General features: G+C 42.0%; 1 protein-coding gene across 4 annotated transcripts; it reads right to left on the bottom strand.

Moving 5' to 3' along the window:
* Positions 1-337: 337 nt before the first annotated feature.
* Positions 338-19,103, bottom strand: LOC139381782 (1-acyl-sn-glycerol-3-phosphate acyltransferase delta-like). Of its 4 annotated transcripts, none has more exons than XM_071125539.1 (9): positions 18,661-19,103; positions 10,876-11,053; positions 10,516-10,685; positions 10,109-10,270; positions 9,645-9,798; positions 9,400-9,502; positions 7,681-7,756; positions 5,941-6,139; positions 338-1,854 (listed from the first exon to the last, which is right to left on the bottom strand). In XM_071125539.1, the coding sequence occupies exons 2-9, from the start codon at positions 11,051-11,053 to the stop codon at positions 1,778-1,780; spliced, it is 1,119 nt and encodes a 372-aa protein (XP_070981640.1). In that variant the 5' UTR covers positions 18,661-19,103; the 3' UTR covers positions 338-1,777. The 4 variants fall into 4 exon arrangements, 3 of the variants coding, with proteins under 3 accessions (XP_070981640.1, XP_070981639.1, XP_070981641.1); XM_071125538.1 differs by having other exon boundaries at positions 18,665-19,077; XM_071125540.1 differs by lacking the exon at positions 338-1,854 and adding an exon at positions 4,691-5,281 and having other exon boundaries at positions 18,665-19,077.
* Positions 19,104-19,927: the final 824 nt, after the last annotated feature.

Here is a 19,927-nt window from a genome sequence, read left to right as displayed (position 1 = left end):
CTACATTATAAAATGACACCAGCTTGTTATAGTCCTTGTGTGCTATAAATATTGGACCAAATACTGACTACTTTAATAAACAAGCGAATTTGTCCCAATACTTTTGGTTCCCTAAAATGTAAAAAAAAAGTGCTGTATTTCTAAAATGGTTCACCCGATATGAATGAAAATACCTTTAAATTGTGAGATTTAACCTCGGGCATTGTTTGATTTTGAGTCCATAAGAAACAATGATTCACTAATTACAGAGGACACTGTATAAGAAACTATTTCCACCCATACATTAAATTAACAATCAAAGGCTGTGGGGAAGAGTCTAGGAAGGAAAGAGTTTATATTTTTGATGGATTTGTTTTTATTTCGCCTTTCTGAGGATCCCATTTTTACAGTTGGAGATTAAGTTTGTCCCAACTGGCACCCTATTCCCTAATATAGTGCACTATATGGAAGAGGGTGCCATTTGGGATGTAGAGGATATGGGCAGCACTGATTGGTTGACAGAGTCAGACAGGTGTGTCCCGATTGGAGAGCCACGGAACTGAAGCATATCCAACCGAGGAGAGAGACAAAGGTCCGATCTCACTCCCTGCTGCTGAATGCACACACACACTTTCTGGTCCTCTGCTGCTCCTAGTGTTTGCTATGTACAAACAATATTAAATCGTTAAGAAATGCTGTGTGAGATTAGTTTGTCATATCCTAGATTCATCAAACATAACATGGTAATGTTTACACAGGAGCTTAATAGAAGGGACTGCCTGCGTTTGTACGTACACACTGCTGAAACTAAAGCCAGCATCAAACTGAAGTGGGCTTATCTGGTACTTCAGAGTCTCATATGTGCAAAAAAAGTTACATTTTGAATTGAGTGCATTTAACACATCACAACACACTTTAGTCATACCTGTTGATGTATGGCAAGGACAAAGACATAGATGCATGCCCTGAACCTACAGTGCAGTCAGACCCCTTGACTTTTTCCACATTGTTACGTTACCTTATTCTAAACTGAATGAAATAAAAATAAAAACTCACAATTGCCCATAATTAAAGGGAAAACATACCGGATTCAGAACTTTTGCCATATGACTCAATTGAGCTCAGGTGCATCCTGTTTCCATTGATAATCCTTGAGCTATATCAACTTGATTGAGTCCACCTGTGGTAAATTGGTTGGACATGATTTGGAAAGGCACACCCGTCTATATAAAGTCCCACAGTTGACAGTGCAAAAAAACAAGTCATGAGGTCAAAGGAATTGTCCGTAGAGCTCCGAGACAGGATTGTGTCGAGGCACAAATCTGGGGAAGGGTACCAAAACATTTCTGCAGCATTGAAGATCCCCAAGAACACATTGGCCTCCATTCTTAAAATGGAAGTTTGGAACCACCAAGACTCTTCCTAGAGATGGCCGCCCAGCCAAACTGACCAACCGGGGGAGAAGGGCATTGGTCAGGGAGATAACCAAAATCCCGATGAGTATTTAATCCATTTTAGAATAAGGCTGTAACGTAATAATCTGGAAAAGGTCATGGGGTCTAAATACTTTGAATGCACGGTATGTGTTTAGGTGCAGTATATTAATGTACTGGCAAGAGGAAGACTGCTGAAGCACCTTCCACCCTTCTTGTCGTACTTGAGTTGAATGCAACGCCATCTCTGACCAGCAACATTCTTTCTTTGGAATGAATTATCTGCTGGAGGTGAACTGTGCTGTAGGGATGAGATTGGTAATGTGAGTGGTCCCTGGGAAGGATCTTGCAGTTGTAAGGCCATCTCAGTTAAGTGGGACCCCATAGCTGGAGCTTCTCTTAATCTCAGTCTGTCCAATCATCCAGCGCACACCAACCGACACTGAGAATGGAATAGAGGAATGTGATGAACATACTGTATGCTGAGGCGAATATTATGAAGTCTATGGTTACAATATCCAGTGGAAATGTTTAACCAACTTTTTCAACGGTATGATTTGTGCCAACACTATCGTGTAAGCGATACCAACCAATGGCATTACAGGCATGCTCATGCGATCTTATTCAGTACTTTCCAAGAGGAAGGAACAACCGGTTCTCGCTGTTGATCAGTTTCAAAATATTTGGTAAACAATGGATACGATTGAGGAGAATGTACTAACAAAAATACCTTTAAGCAAGAGTTAGTCACACCTGTCACAAAGCGACCTTGGTTGAAGGTGAGTTGTCACGAAAAAGGAAACAGGGCTTGCAGTTGATGTACGACGCCTCCTGGCGGCCACGTTGGAAGACCACCGCATGAATTATTCTGACTACAGCCGAGTGACTGCCTAAAACTAGTTGATTCATCACCACAGTCCTTTCTGTAGAGTAACAAGGCAGCAAAGACAACGGGGGGAAAATGTTTACAGATTCGCCGCAATCATGAAACACCGTTGGTGAGAAGTCTCAAGAACTGTCAGAAAAGTTAGGAAACCATCTGATCGTCAAGCCCTCAATCCAGACAGCTGTCAGTAACAGGCCTGCTACTGTTTGATCAATTCATCACTGGTAAATCAAGTCAGATGTTCGAGTTTAGTTTAGCTGTTATGCTAACAACACTAAGTTAAACAATTAGACTGCAAGCTAGCGGTTAGCAAGTGTCACGTGAGTTTAACATTTTGGAGAAGCCATTTGTCATTATAAAGGCACCTTTATAACAAAGGATTGCTTGCCTCCATCGCATTTGCAGTCTAATGTAAGCCTACTATTCCTGATGTAGATTGGATAGAGAATTTAGGCTAATAAAACGCATAGGTTTATAGGCCATATCAGAGACGTTTCCTTTGTACGGGATTTTATTTCACCAGGTAGGCCAGTTGAGAACAAGTTCTCGTTTACAACTGCGACCTGGTCAAGATAAAGTAAAGCAGTGCGACGAAAACAGAGTTACACATGGAGTAAACAAACGTACAGTCAATAAATAATACAGTATAAAAAGTCTATATACAGTGTGTGCAAATGGAGTAAGGAGGTAAAGTGGCCTTTGATAAACAATTCGACTACACATGATTACCCATACGAGGAGAAAAAAAAGAAAAGTGCAGTAAATAATGCGTCCAAAATACCAGTTTCAAAACTGCAATCTTTTTTTGTAAGGGTGGATAAATGAGCAGAATCGTGTTTTTAATACGATGGTAGCCTAAGCCTACTCTACTAAACACTGACAACAGATGAATAAAAAATGACCTTGTCTTGAATGCAACCATGTAACCAGCTTGTCAAAAGTATATATTTTTTTTGCATTTATAGATAACCATAACCTTCTGCCTAAATTCTAATCTGCTACGAAATGTCATATGATGTTAATGTGACAATAGCTGGATTCCTTCTAGCCATGACCATGAAAAGGTTAGACGCAAAATTGTACAATATGACCTACATATGGAGATCATTGTTGTCCAAAACAATAAAATAAAAATCCTCCAGTGATTATCATATGATTATTCATAAGAGGGAAAATGTATGGACATTACAGGGCAAAGACAGTCAGTCACACAGCAGGTTATTTGTTCCAGTCCAACAATAGATTGAATCTTTATGACAAACACCTAAATGAATTAGTCTTAACATCAGGTGTGCTTTTCATTTGTTTATGAACTGTAGGTTCACCAGCTGACCTCAAGACAACCATGTGGATGGGATTCCCACTGAAGATGAAATGCTGCAGCATTTCTACTACTTGGTCATTTTCCAGATATGAAAAGGAGACAACCCTCAATTATACGAGATGGTTGTCATATGCTGTGGTTCATCTGAATGATTCTGTTGTGCCATTTGAGTAGAGCACCTTCACCTCGTCGTCATGACAAAAGTGCCCCCTTAAACCATGTGAATATATCAAATGTAATGTGCAACATGTAAAAGACTTGTTGATATTGTTGTCTGGGTGAAATTAAATGTATCGTCTCATCTCTGCTTTCTTATAGCCAACTATTTTATTTCTTTACAATTTAAAACACATTTCGCATAGACAATGTAATTGTGGTAGTCTTAGGCTAACCATCTTCATTATCACAGTGCCACTCAGCTGTTCTGAGAAAAGTATCTGGCATTGGACTTGGTAGTTGTGTTTTAAGCTAATGATTGCATCTCACCACCTAGATTACAAGGGTTGGATTTGAACCAAAGCATGTACAAAATCCAGTATAATGATTAGCCTCATATACCTTTTCTAATGGTATAGTTTTTAAATTGATAACATAGCTGAACAATATGTAAACAGTGTGTAAGTTAAGCTATTCTCTGCTTCAGATGCAATGTCAAGGGGTGCATAGCAAATGCCCATAAGGATAATGCCATCATACTGTAGGCCAGTGGTTCCCAACTCCGGTCCTCCAGTAACCCCAACAGTACAGTTTGATTGTAGCCCCAGACAAACACCGGATTCAACTTGTCAACTAAATCATCAGGCCCTCTGAGTTGAATCAGGTATGTTTGTCTGGGGCTACAACAATGTGTGCTGTTGGGAGGACGGGAGTTGGGGGGGAACTGGAGGACGGGAGTTGGGAACCACTGCTGCATGCCATTATCAGCTACAAAATGGGTTCACATGGCTGATATCCTGAGAAATAGTGATAGTCAAATACAACTCATTGTAGAGCTTATGACTGAACAAAAAGGTCATGTTCATTTGAGAATACAACACAGAATTGTGATCTGTGATTAATCAACACTAGTTCATCTTGAAAAATAGTTTAATTAAAACAAGTTTAAACACAGCTTACTTGCACAGTTTGAAATGATATGAAAGTGTTCATTCTTTGAAGATTACTTCCTAAAATGTCTAACCTTTACATGTAAGTTAACGGTTGTTACTAAAACAATGCCAGGCGAAGAAAAATAAATTGTCCATCTCCACTGCAATGGAGGTTGGTGGCACTTTAAATGGAGAGAACAGGCTCATGGTAATAGCTGGAGTGGAATGGTATCAAGTACATGGTTTCGATGTGTTTGATGCCATTTCATTCGCTCAGTTCCAGTCATTATTATGAGCTGTTCTCCCCTCCACTGCTCCCTGATCTAGTGGGGAGCACACTTGATTATTAACTACTTAGGTTTGACACATTGAATCAGGTGTGTTAGTACTGGAACAGAAGCCTGCACCCCCAGCAGGGTTGCCCTGCTCCAGTTGTAAAATGTTTATACATGTGTCACTTTTAAACTATTTTTGCTAACATACTGTAGGTATACATACTCCATGGCATACAAGGGTGTACCGGTACTCTCTTGGGACATTCATCTGCAGACGGATCCATAGCGCTCTGTAGCTGAGGACAGAAAACATCAAATAAACAGGCTTCATTGTATTCTAATTAGACAGCACTGAATATTATGTTGAAATATCTCTGTCCTCAGTTTCTTGCTAGGGACTCGAATTGGAGAATAGTTTCATGAGGTCTTCCCACAAAGGTACTTGCCCTATCCAGAGTAGCCTACTCTCCCTTCTCTGACAGCTAGCTAATCCTTTCACCCTCTATGGCTGTTAGCTAGCAAACTGGTGATATGTAATTCACGTAGCTAGCTACACAGTATGTAATGCTAGCTAACATTATGTTAGCCTGCACACTAAGTTTCTGTAGCAAACTAGCTAGCTAATAACACCGTTTTTGATCATTTTCAAAATATATTTACTTACTTGAATAAGTTCTCCCACTGCCTCCATTTTCTGAGTCCTTAGAAAAACGAAATAATGGGCAATCTTCCCGAAGTTTTTGGTGGTAGCAAAACGCAGCTAGCCATGTGGACGACTGAAGGAATTCCAACATGGCGCTTGGTGTGGTTGCTAGGTGATTTGTGACGCAACTGCAAGCCCTCTATAGTGAATTTGAATAATCTTGGTCGGCTACATTAAAATAGTCTCAAGGGACAGATTTGGCTCGGGGACCACTAGTTGATGACCTCTGAAATATATACCAATAAGACCAACCTGCAGAGCAGAAGGCCACAGTGGCCAGTATGGTGAGAATAGACCCAGAGAGGACCAGCTGGACCAGGAGGAGGTAGAGGGGGTATAGGAGAAGGCAGGTCCAGCCTATCCAGTTGATCAGGGACCAGGGTCCACGCGGAGGGGTGACTACAGGGCCAGGGAAACACCCGGTGTGGCTGTAGTCCTCCTGGAACTGGTCCTAGAAGCACAATACATGAGCACATCATAACCTAACCTAACAAACAGGAGCATAGTCCATTGGCTTCACTGCCATAACCACAAGGAAGTGGGAAGGGAGGGGGTCAAAGTCCTTAAAGCTGTATTTTTGTATGTCTGATATAGTATGTCAATATCATGTCTTTTTGTGGCTCTTTTTAATGCAGTGCAATTTAGTACTAATCTAAATGGGCCAAAGGTACATGTTCCAGATTGTGCATGTGCTGCTCCCATGTTGTGTTGCTGCCTTGCTATGTTGTGGTTTTAGGTCTCTCTTTATGTAGTGTTGTAGTGATGAGTGTTTTGTCCTGCATTTATATTCCATTTATTTTTTATCCCAGGCCCCCGTCCCTGCAGGAGGCCTTTTGCCAGGCTGTCATTGTAAATAAGATTGTGTTCTTAACGGACTTGCCTAGTTAAATATAATAATAATACATTGATGAAAGTGTTTGGGTCGTAACTTGGTTAAATATATAAAAATTTAAAAAAATGGACCATTTTAACATTGTCTCCAAGAGCACATGTTGAAATTGATTAAAAAAAACAAAGTTCCCATCTCAGGAGGTTAAATAAAATGTTTTATATGGTGTGCCAAATAAAGTAACAGGGTTGAGGATTTCTTCTTAAAATCAGCCATAAATCCCCCTGGGACGGGGAATGGAAACATTTGTGCAACGGAGTGGCAATTGAATGCAAGCTTCACAAAATGGTTTTAATTGTTAAAACATTTCTAGCCTGTCTATCTATGGGTAACAGGGTTGACATGTTATGCTCAACTGGCTCAGTTTCCCACCAAACAAATGGCCAAAAAGTGTAGAATCAGCTTTTACACTATGATCTCACTATTCAATGTAAAAAAAAAAATTTAAGGAATAGTTTCACCATATTAAAGCGAGAGTTCAGGTCACTTAACAGGGTTGACCAGAAAATGAAGGACAGACATAAATGCTGAATTTTGACACTTTAGCAAGCCTTTATTCATATAAAAAAATCATATTGACTGATTCACCACGTGGTCCATATTAAAAGGGCACTTAATTTAATAAAACATGCTTTTAAAATCCAATACTCGTGCACAATTTCAATTTAAAATATCAAAGGGACGCAAGAGGCACTTGTAGAATGACCTGGCAATTTACAGAATATAAAAACGTGTAAATTAAGCGAGTTTGAGCTTAGTCCTTGGTGCTTACTGCGCTCCAAAAAGCTGTCTGGTCAAAAAAATAAAGCTCTGTCTAATCTAATCCAGATGCATGACACTATAAGAATACAATGAATCAAACTAACAGTTTATCAGAAAGAGTTTGGTGCAATGTTTGCGAATTAAACATTGGGGACAGAACAAAGTTATAATGTGAAGAGTAGGTATTGACATTAAATTTAAATTGAGTTTTAGCTTTGTCCTTATTTTTGTTTTTATTCCTTTAATAGTGAAGAAATAGATGCAAACTCTGCACCTTGTGCAAACGCTTAGTTGGTAAATCTGGTCCATAGTGTGAGCTCTCTCCTCAATTATAACACTACCTTCTCCTGGTAGAGTTTGTGAAGCCAGGAAGAACATTCAGCCTCATCTTCTGGTACGGACTCCAGAGGGATTCTCCTAGAGACGGGGGAGGCAGAAGAGACGGGGGAGGCAGAAGAGACGGGGGAGGCAGAAGAGACGGGGGAGGCAGAAGAGACGGGGAGGCATAAGAGGCGGGGAGGCATAAGAGGCGGGGAGGCATAAGAGGCGGGGAGGCATAAGAGGCGGGGAGGCGGGGAGGCAGAAGAGGCGGGGAGGCAGAAGAGGCGGGGAGGCAGAAGAGGCAGGGAGGCTTTCAGGCTTTCAGCTGTCCAATTCAATTCCATAGAACTTTATGGTCCATTAAAATACACTGAAAAAATAAACGTAACAAGTGTTGTTCCCATGTTTCATGAGCTGAAATAAAAGATCCCAGAAATGTTCCATACGCTCAAAAAGCTAATTTCTCTAAAATGTTTAACACATTTGGTTACATCCCTGTTAGTGACCATTTCTCCTTTGCCAAGATAATCCATCCACTTGACAGGTGTTGCATATCAAGAAGCTGATTAACAGCATCATTATTACACAGTTGCACCTTGTGCTGGGGACAATAAAAGTCCACTAAAATGTGCACATACACACAATTCAACAGATCTGAAGTTGAAGGAGAGTGCAATTGGCATGATTACTGCAGGAATGTCCACCAAAGCTGTTGCCAGAGAATGTACTGTTTATTTCTCTACCATAAGCCGACTGCAATGTCATTTTAGAGAATTTGGCAGTACGTCCAACCGGCCTCACAACCCCAGACCACATGTATGGTGTTGTGTGGGCAAGCGATTTGCTGATGTCAACGTTGTGAACGGAGTGCTCCATGGTGACGGTGGGGTTATGGAATCGGCAGGCATAAGCTACCGTGATGAGATCCTGAGGCCCATTGTCGTGCCATTCCTCTGCCACCATCCCCTCATGTTTCAGCAGGATACTTTTTTTTGTTTTTGTATTACCGTTATTTAACTAGGCAATCAGTTAAGACCAAATTCTTATTTATAATGGCAGCCTAGGAACAGTGGGTTAAATGCCTAGTTCAAGGGTAGAACGACAGATGTTTTACCTTGTCAGCTCGGAGATTCGATCTAGCAACTAGGCTACCTGCCGCCCCAAAGCACGGGTTCATGTTGCAAGTATCTGTACACAATTCCTGGAAACTGAAAATGTCCCAATTCTTCCATGGCCTGCATACTCACCAAACATGTCACATAGTGAGCATGTTTGGGATGCTCTGGATCTACATGTATGATATCATATTCCAGTTCCCGCCAATATGCAGCAACTTCGCACAGCCATTGAACAAGAATGGAACAACATTCCACAATCAACAGCCAGATCAACTCTATGCGAAGGAGATGTGTCTGGCTGCATGAGGCAAATGGTGGGCACACCAGATACTGACTGGGTTTCTGAACCATGCCCCCACCTTTAAGGTATCTGTGACCAACAGTTTCATATCCGTAAATGAATTTATTTCAATTGACTGATTTCCTCATATAAACTTCAAGTCAGCAAAATCTTTGAAATTGTTGAATGTTACGTTTATATTTTTGTTCAGTATTAGTCCAATAAACCAATATAAGGGCCTTGAAATCAGTGAGTTTAGCCTTTAACTAATGGCCATCCCAGGTTCCACTCACAGCCAAGCTTGCGATAGAAAATGCAGGCTGAAATGAATTATTATATACCTTATGTATAAATCTGGATGATATTTTTTCCCGTTGATAACTCCCAGCAAGGTTGGTGTTTCGTTGTTTCTGAAATTTAGTGTACAACAGTAGACCGCAGCAACTGAAGGGGTAACAGACACAAAAACATTAAGTTGTCAAAAGATCATTGGCATCAGTCTTTATCCAAAATAATGGGGATATACAATCATGAGTCATGACATGTGTAGCATTTGGTCATTCTGGAGCTCCCAGGGATTCCATACCTGTCCCTCTGAGGTTCTGGACGGCTACCCAGAAGCCCTTGGTCCTGGGCAGGAGGTGGTGTTTGAGTTTAGGCAGGCCTTTCTTCTCTGCCACCTCCATACTGATCTGATGCTTCTCCTCTGTGAAGCGTGTTCCCTCACAGTGGAGCAGGAACTGGCACACAGAGATTCGCTGTAGTGTCACTGCTGTGTTTTGACTGACCAACCAACCTGCATACTCAGGTTTACAAGGTGAGTATCATTACTTTCTCACGTTATCCTTCCTAGACTTGTGACAATATTGATTGTGTCGATCAATACAATCTTATAAATGAACAACCATACTGCATATGCATGTTTACATAGTTGCAAAGAAAGTTTGGAATAAGGAGTTTGATAAGACCTGTTATATCCTCTCGAACTATAAAAACGCCCAGTCAACTTTTGACTATTAAGTGTCATTATTGATTGTGTTCAAGGCTCACCCAGAAGTTTTCGGGGTAATCCCGTAGGTTCTGAAGACTCTGGACAAAGCTCCTCTTATCCTCCTCCCACTTCCTCTTAATAAACACCATTTCCAGGAAGTACCACATCCAGCCAATCACAGGCAGGTACGACAACTCTTTCTTGGCTAAACATTTGGAGGCCTGGAAAGGGAAAGATTATTCAAACACATTAACAAAGAGGGCATCAAACAACGTCTGAAAATCTTAGTCTCTTCTCAGTCTTTATACAATTCCTTGCTTCCCACCTTCGACGGTATTGGAGGACAATTTCCAAGGTCCCTCCCATTGGACGTTCTTCTCCAATGCGTTTTGAAAAGGAGATAACAAGGGTGTAGGATACGAGGAATCTAAGACCGATGAATTGAGAAAAATCCCTGTTCTCTTACCCCAAGGACCCCGAATCTGTCACAGAAGGTCCAGCCACACAGAAAGTCTATTTCAAAGTTGTGGTTAAGGACGACGATGGCGTTCTCTTTTCCGTAGGTTTGGTAGTCCGCTGGGTCTGTGTAGAAAGTTACTTCAGTGCCAGACCACCACTCTAGGAGAGCCACAGACTCTGGGGAACACACAACATGACATTAACATAACACAGCACAACCTAGCCTAGCAGAGCGTAAATAATAGACCACTGTGTCAGCAGCTACAGTAACTTTATATTTCAGTTATTGCACGACGTTAGAGAGAGTATAGCCCCTGCAGCATCAGTTAAGTGAAACAATAGTGAAAGAGAGCGATATCCTACTCACGGCTGGTGAGGGAATATCCCAGTTTACAGTTGATCCGCCGGGCCAGCTGCTTGTTGATTGGCCAGAGGGGCAGAGTGCAGATCTGTAATAGGTTGACCAGGAGACCGCTGACCAAGAACCCATAGCAGATGATCAGGTGACACAAAAACTGGCCCTTCAACCACTGTACCAGACCCATCTACAGGGGAGGAAATTAGGAGTTTATTAGGCATAATAAAGATATAGTTGATGCACAGCAGGTGACATAGGAACCACTGCACCAGCCCCATCTTTCCATTGGAAGCTAGACCCCGTTGGTATGAAAACAGAAATCTGACCACACCTTCTTCTGCGCTGATTGGAAAATTACTTAGTGAAAATCAGCTCTTCATTCAGCTGGCCAGTTCTTTCAGATCAGAGGACAGATCTTTGAGACAGCGCCAGACATTTTAGTCATTTAGCAGATGCTCTTATCCAGAGAGATTTACAGGACCAATTAGGATTAAGCACAGACAGATATTTCACCTAGTTGGCTCTGGGATTTAAACCAGTGACCTTTTGGTTATTGGCCCAACACTCTTAACTGCTGCCACAGGCCGATCCAATCTCGTACAAACATCCAATATCCTGAACAACATACAATAGACAAGTCTGAAAGACAGATACGCAACAATGAGAGAACTTGTAGTTATCAGTACAGGTCTTACTCAAACAGCCGGGATCACCTGAAGCATGCACAGAACAATGTAAACATGCAGGAGCTGGCCTACTATGCTCTGCCTGCATGCATTTACATAGTGTGCGCATGCTTCTGGAAACAGAAATATGAACACACTACCAGTGTTTTAAGTCTGATTAGTAATACTTTCCTGTGGATATTTTGTCTCCAATTCCCAAAGGGTATGAAGACCAACCACCCAGAAAACCAGTTGAGCAGGTTCCCCAACCAAATTTGGCTTGCGGGTGGTTTTATTTGGCCCCAAAGTTTTTTTGAGCAAAAAAATAAATAAACGTACATTTGTGTGTGGGATTTTCATTGTTGGACCTAAGACAAAAAAAACCCACCAGAAAATCAGCTCCAAGTCATTTTAGTTGAGAGATCTGTTCAAGTATTCCCACGCATAGAGAGATTTGACGTGATCATATGCAAATGTAAGCAAGCTTTGAAATGATATTTTAGTCAAACATATCTGTTTGGGTTTCTCGCGGTCAATATGCAGTACAAATGATTTGTAATTATGTTCCGGCCCCACAACCATCCGCTCAAGAAAAAAAGATATCTATATATAAATATATAAAAATCAACCCACGGCTGAATCTAGTTGATGATCCCTGTGGTGGAGTAAGTTCAAATATTATTTTATTCAACATTCTGTCTTGGAGAGGTCCTGAAATGGACATTTCCAAATAGTTGAACTGCAATATATATTAGACGTGAATTGTGAAAGCTAATTTAAAAAAAACACACAATCGGGCAAAGTTCACCCCACCCTTGCTCCAGAACAGTGGGAACTACCCTTATGACTCATCTCTCGCTCTCCTGACCGAGGCTGACAAAATGAAGCGCTCTCTGCACTCCAAAGAGCTGGCTGTTCAAGAAGAAATTCAGCCACTCTTCAATTACACTTTTTCTTCTCTCGCTCTCCTGCCGTCCCGGCTGTATAGAAGTCATTGAGGTTAACTAAATAAAGACTAAAAGGATTGTGTAGGCCTCCCACTACGATCCATAACGTTTGACAACATACTCATACTAGAATCAGGACAGAAACAGTCTTGGTTCGAAAAGTCTTGTTTGATAGGAACTTCTTGTTCATGTAGAATGATCACAAGCACTCACTGTGTCACTTGTTCACTGCATAAGAACTGTGAATAGGAATCTTCCTATAGAAAAGGTAACAATTCCCTGTATAATATGTGGTAGCATTGGAAATAGTTGATAGTCCGCAGAGCTCACTCGGTTTTACCTCCTAGCTGCTCAACAAGGCACGTCTAGGCAGACTGTTTTTGCACGTACACATGGTCATGAGATAGCAGTCTGACTATACAGAGTTGTGTACATATTACCTCAACTAACTGGTGCCCCCACATTGACTCACATTGACTCTGTACCCCCCCCCCCCCCTAACACATTTTTTTTCTTAAAACCTCATTGTTGGTTAACGGCTTGTAAGTAAGCATTTCACTGTAAAGTTGTACTCAGCATGTGAAAAATAACATTTTATTTGATGACCCTGCTAGGTTACACTCTGGGAACTACTACAGTATATACCAATTACCAATAGCAGACTGGCACTACTGCACCACACCACAATATAATCTACTATGGAGGACTTTACCTCAGGGGAGTGGTTGTGTACAGTAGCATATCAAACCTCCAGTCACCTGTCATTCAGGGCGGAGCCCCACATTTTTAGCATTCACATGCATATAAAATGTTGTTTTTTGGTGGGGGCTTGCCTGTTTTGCATGTTATTTTGGCATTAATACGTGTCACATCAGTTTGCAAATAATGTAAAAAATATATTGAGTTAATAAAGCCACATACAAACATGGTCCCTTTTGTTTTCTTGAGTAAGGCAGCTTCAAAATGCAGGCGTTTCAGCCTAGCTCAGTGCCTTCTGTGATGGTAGGGCAAGCCAGCAGAAAATACAGAGCGTTGCGCCGTGTTTGGCTCAGTGTTCTATCACTCATGGGGACACTATGTCACCACCAAGTCGAAGGGTAGAGCTAGAAAAGTCAAGCCCCTTGGGTGCTGCCATAGAGTTACATTAGAAGTCCCTATCCAAGAACGCTCAAGGTAATTAGAAATATATATTTTTTACCTTTATTTAACAAGGCAAGTCAGTTAAGAACAAATTCTTATTTTCAATGATGGCCTAGGAACAGTGGATTAACTGCCTTGTTCAGGGGTAGAACGACAGATTTTTACCTTGTCAGCTCGGGGATTCGATCTTGCAACCTTTTGGTTACTAGTCCAATACTAACCACTAGGTCAACAGTAGCTTTGATTGGACTGATGTCAATATCATACTTTCAAAATCTTCACTAGCAGTCATCATCATGAATCAAGTCAATCTTTTATTTATTTCACCTTTATTTAACCAGGAAAGCTATTTGAGACCGAGTTCTAATTTACAACTGCGACCTGGCCAAGATAAAGCAAAGCGACAAACAGAGTTACACATGGAATAAACAAACATACAATACAAAAAGTCTATATACAGTAGAACAATCTATATACAGTATGTGCAAATGAGGTAGGATAAGGGAGGCAAGGCAATAAATAGGCCATAGTGGCGAAATAGTTACAATATAGCAATTAAACACTGGAGTGATCGATGTGCAGAAGATGAGTGTGCAAGTAGAGATACTGGGGTGCAAAGGAGCAAAATAAATAACAGTATGGGGATGAGGTAGTTGGATGGGCTATTTACAAATGGGTATTGTGGGATTCTGTATTTTACATTATAGCCATTACATTATATATATATGATTAAATATTATCTGATGTTGGTTGTGTGAAGTATCTGCATTTGTGCACTTGAGCATCATCATGAGATTAAACAACTGCTTGCTACATCTACTTGCCTGTTTGTGTGTGTGACAAGAACTGAGTAACATGGTGTGACTTGCATGTTGCAAAACTGTAGATAACAGCCCAGCAGATGCTTTGTCCTTGTGTTTGTATGTAACAATATTGAGCACATGGTGTGACTTGCTGTATCTTACAAAGTTGTGATAGGGAGGGGTGGTCATCACGAGGTTTAACTGAGATGGAAAAATACTGAACAACACAATAGCAGGAACTGAGCAACTGTTATAACTAGGGGGTGATACCAGAACAGTGAGAATCTATACATCGACGGAGGGAGGACTCCAAGAAGCGCCAAGAGGCGGGGACCCGCCTGAACGCCTGCGATAGGCTGAGCAAGTCTAAACCATGCCCAGCCTCTACTGTGATAGGCCAACAGACGGGTTGGAACTATGTCCATCACAGTATAAGAACAACTGTTTACATTCCCTGTTCTGCCCTGCGTGGTATTACAGTGAGCCCGTACACGAAAGTTGCATTTGCCATTTATTACTTAGCCAATAAAAAATACATAGTATACAATCGGTGACTCATTGTTATATTTATCCTGATACCAGATTCAAGTTTACACAACTCTAACACTATGTACAGGTGCAGTGATCTGTGAGCTGCTCTGACAGCAGATGCTTAAAGCTAGTGAGGTAGATATGAGTCTCCAGCTTCATTGATTTTTGCAGTTTGTTCCAGTCATTGGCAGCAGAGAACTGGAAGGAAAGGTGGCCGAAGGAGGAATTGGCTTTGGGGGTGACCAGTGAAATATACCTGCTGGAGCGCGTGCTATGGGTGGGTGCTGCTATGGTGACCAGTGAGCTGAGATAAGGCGGGGCTTTACCTAGCAAAGACTTGTAGATGACCTGGAGCCAGTGGGTTTGGCGACGAATATGAAGCGAGGGCCAGCCAACGAAAGCATTCAGGTCGCAGTGGTGTGTAGTATATGGGGCTTTGGTGACAAAATGGATGACACTGTGATAGCAAATTGGACGCAGTCTGAGTAGAGTGTTGGAGGCGATTTTGTAAATGATGTCGCCGAAGTCAAGGATCGGCAGGATAGTCAGTTTTACGAGGGTATTATTGCTAGCATGAGTGAAGGATGCTTTGTTGCGAAATAGGAAGCCGATTCTAGATTTAATTTTGGATTGGAGATGCTTAATGCGAGTCTGGAAGGAGAGTTTACAGTCTAACCAGACACCTAGGTATTTGTAGTTGTCCACATATTCTAAGTCAGAACTGTCCAAAGTAGTGATGCAGGACGGGTGGGCAGGTGCGGGCAGCGATCGGTTGAAGAGCATGCATTTAGTTTTACTTGTATTTAAGAGCAGTTGGAGGCCACGGAAGGAGGCCACTAAAGGAGAGTTGTATGGCATTGAAGTTTGTCTGGAGGTTAGTTAACACAGTGTCTAAAGGGCCAGAAGTATACCGAATGTTGTCGCCTGCGTAGAGGTGGATCAGAGAATCACCAGCAGCAAGAGCGACATCATTGAGGTCTACAGAGAAAAGAGTCGGCCAGAGAATTGAACCCTGTAGCACCCCCATAGAGACTGCCAGAGGTCCGGACAACAGGCCCTCCGTATTGTCTCTTATCGATGGTGGTTATGATATAGTTTAGGACCTTGAGCGTGGCAGAAGTGCACCCATGACTAGCTCAGAAACCAGATTGCATAACAGAGAAGGTACGGTGGGATTCGAAATTGTCGGTGATCCGTTTGTTAACTTGGCTATCAAAGACCTTGGAAAGGCAGGGTAGGATAGATATAGGTCTGTAGCAGTTTGGGGTCTAGAGTGTCTCCCCCTTTGAAGAGGGGGATGACCGCAGCTTTCCAATCTTTGGGGATCTCAGACAATATGAAAGAAAGGTTGAACAGGCTAGTAATAGGGGTTTCAACAATTTTAGAAAGATTGTCTAGCAAAGCTGATTTTGCAGCTCTTTCAGAACATCAGCTATCTGGATTTGGGTGAAGGAGAAATGGGGGACGCTTGAGCAAGTTGCTGTGGGGGGTGCAGGGCAGTTGACCGGGGTAGGGGTAGCCAGGTGGAAAGCATGGCCAGCCGTAGAAAAAATGTTTATTTATCACAGATTTATCGGTGGTGAGAGTGTTTCCTAGCCTCAGTGCAGTGGGCAGCTGGGAGGCAAGGGCAGTCAGGTCTGGAGTGAACCAAGGGCTATATAAGTTCATGGTTCTACATTTTTTGAATGGGGCATGCTTATTGAAGATTGTGAGGAAAGCACTTTTAAAGTATAAACAGGCATCCTCTACTGACGGAATGAGATCATTATCCGATCGATTAGGTCGATTAGAAAGGCCTGCTCACTGAAGTGTTTTAGGGAGCGTTTGACAGTGATGAGTGGTGGTTAGATTGTAGGATGGCCGGGGTGATTGTAGGATGGCCGGGGAGTTAAGCATGTCCCAGTTTATGTCACCAAACAGCACGAGCGCTGAAGATAGATGGGGGGCAATCAATTCACATATGGTGTCCAGGGCACAGCTGGGGGCAGAAGGTGGTCTATAGCAAGCGGCAAAAGTAACAGACTTGTTTCTGGAAAGGTGGATTTTTAAAAATAGAAGCTCAAATTGTTTGGGCACAGACCTGGATAGTAAGACAGAACTCTGCAGGCTAACTCCGCCCCCTTTGGCAGTTCTAGTGTAGTGATGCCTCTAGCACGGAGATGCAGTGCCTTAGACCGCTGCGCCACTTGGGAGCCCATATTTCCATCTCTTAAATTTCACCTACTGTTCCGACTTACTAGTGCACATGTAGCCTTTAACCTGTTTATTGTAAGAGCTTATTGTCTGCTTATATGCCCCCTTTATTTTTCTATGTTTCTGACTTGGTGTTCAGGGAGAACACTGTAAGAACGACCAAGGTTCTGATTTCTGTCGCTGTAAATTTCAAAAGTGCCTTGTCTCTTATCCACTTGTCGTCCCCTTATGCCATAGTTCGTACATCTCAATTGTCAGTAGAAACCACATTTGTTTAAGCAAGTCAGCCATGTCAGCTGTTTTTTTGAAAGGCAGTAAACGAGGCCGAATGAACTGTTTCGCTGTCAGACAAGGGTCCACTGATAACCAGGTGTAGCAGTGGTAAAGTGTTGGGACTGCTGTTGGGACAGCTTTATGTAGGCCCTAACAGTTTGTGGTCACAGTTTGTCACCGTTATAGTGCAATTAATGTATTGTGGCTTTGCTGGCATGCATCCCACATGTTTTTTTTTGCCCAACAAGATCTACATGCTGAAATCACCACTGCAAATCTCACCTATGCTTTTAGGAAGCATCAGGAAGGGAGAGAAATAGTTTTGCTTATAAGCAATACATGTATACAATTCAGTCTCATGGAGTTAGACACCGAGTGTACAAAACATGAAGAACACCTGCTCTTTCCATGACATAGACTGACCAGGTGAATGCTATGATCCCTTATTGATGTCACTTGTTAAATCCACTTCAATCAGTGTAGATGAAGGGGAGGAGACAGGTTAAAGAAGGATTTTTAAACCTTGAGACATGGATTGTGTATGTGTGCCATTTAGAAGTAGAATGGGCAAGACTAAATATTGAAGTGCCTTACAACGAGGTATAGTAGGTACCAGGGGCACTGGTCTGTGTCAAGAACTGCAACACTGCTTGGTTTCACACACACACACACACACACACACACACACACACACACACACACACACACACACACACACACACACACACACACACACACACACACACACACACACACACACACACACACACACACACACACACACACACACACACACACACACAGCATTGGAGTCAACATGGGCCAGCATCCCTGTGGAACACTTGAAACCTTGTAGAGCCCATGCCCTGACAAATTAAATTGGTTTGTATCTGCAGGGTAATGACATTTAATTAGAGCAAAATTACTTTAAAAAAATAAAATACATTGATTTCAAACTAGAGCCAAAATTATTTATCTCCTCAACAGGTTATTTTGGTGGTGATAACATTAATCTCGTAAATGATATACTTCAAAGTCACAAAGTATATTTCAATGATTGAAATCTTCCAGACTATGGATTTAATTGTAATCAATAATTGTTATGGGTGTAACAATAATCTTACCAAGGACTCTTCCAAGTAGTCTAGTTGTATTATAATAACAATACAGGAGTAGCCTAATATGACAGAGTGGGGGAAAAAACACATTTTGAGAACCATAATAAAAGTTTGTTTACAGTACCTACCTTGTCCGTTGTCCCTGGCTTTGGTTCCTTTCTGTCAGCGATAAAGCAGTCCTGACACTGACGGAAATGTTGTCTCCAAACTGTCTGTCTGTAGGCTTGATCAGAATGAGCATTGAGAGATGTCCTTATGTCCCCAAACTAACTCCTTCAATCTAATTATAGGAACACCCGCCGCCAGAACACCCACCTGACAACACGCCACTTTTATTTGGCATTTTCTCAATTGGTCAAAGTTCACCCTCTCCCGTTTCAAAAGGAGGCGAGGAGAGGACGGAGGAGAGGACGCGAGTAATCGAGAAAATTCAAAATGATTCTCGTCATTCGGGGGGTTGCATTGGGTTCGCCTACCCTACGTGTTTATTACAGCTGATGTGAGGAAATCCCTCTTGCATGTGCTCGCTGCTGCTGTGTGTAAAAAGTGTAGAAAGTAGAAACTTCTCGTGCGGAAACAATAGGCGGGGTTTATATGACTTTGCCACTTGCCCAGATAATGACAACCCAAACAATGTAGCGCCACTGCTGAACTTTCTGTCTCAACTTTCTATTTCATTATTCGGCCTGTAGCTCCATCTACTGGCTGATTAAGTGTAGTGCATTAATGAAGCGTTTCCTACAGAGCTGTGTGTACTAGGGCTAGGCTTCTACAGTATTTGATCAGCCTATGATATTTAGTAATAGTGTGTTAGTTGACTGCATCTCTATGTAGCATTCATATGTTATATTACAGTTGGACTTATTTAGAAAACCTTCTAGAACAGTTGCTGACAGCAGAGTGATGGTATGTCTACAGCCTCTCCCTCCATAGTTATTTCCTTGAATGAAGATATCTACATTTAGTGAACCTAGGTTATTTCTCTCTCATTGTTCCAAAAGTAGAAGCCACGGTCTCATACAAGGCATCTAATAGTGGCATCTGAGAGAGAGCGTGAAGAGAGAAGGCTCGATGCCATGGCCTTGGAATCAAAAAACATCCTCATGAGAGCCAGTAGAGGGTACCAGAGATTTATTAAACAGAGATTCCTAGAGGTATACCCAGCCCCAGTTCACAGAGGTTCCTAGAGGTATCCTCAGCCCCAGTTCACAGAGGTTCCTAGAGGTATCCTCAGCCCCAGTTCACAGAGGTTCCTAGAGGTATCCTCAGCCCCAGTTCACAGAGGTTCCTAGAGGTATCCTCAGCCCCAGTTCACAGAGGTTCCTAGAGGTATCCTAAGCCCCAGTTCACAGAGGTTCCTAGAGGTATCCTCAGCCCCAGTTCACAGAGGT

Source organism: Oncorhynchus clarkii, chromosome 23, assembly GCF_045791955.1.
Source record: "Oncorhynchus clarkii lewisi isolate Uvic-CL-2024 chromosome 23, UVic_Ocla_1.0, whole genome shotgun sequence".
Classification (NCBI taxonomy): Eukaryota; Metazoa; Chordata; class Actinopteri; order Salmoniformes; family Salmonidae; genus Oncorhynchus; species Oncorhynchus clarkii.
Note: the sequence above shows the minus strand (reverse complement) of the source record. Positions and strands in the feature narration are given on the sequence as shown.

Excerpts from the sequence above, each read along its gene's own strand:
- LOC139381782 (XM_071125539.1), bottom strand. The coding sequence starts at position 11,053 with ATGGGTCTGGTACAGTGGTTGAAGGGCCAGTTTTTGTGTCACCTGATC. Across the intron at positions 9,503-9,644 it reads CCAGAACCTCAGAGGGACAG|TTGCTGCGGTCTACTGTTGT; the intron begins GTATGGAATCCC and ends TTACCCCTTCAG. Across the intron at positions 7,757-9,399 it reads CATCCAGATTTATACATAAG|GAGAATCCCTCTGGAGTCCG; the intron begins GTATATAATAAT and ends CCCCGTCTCTAG.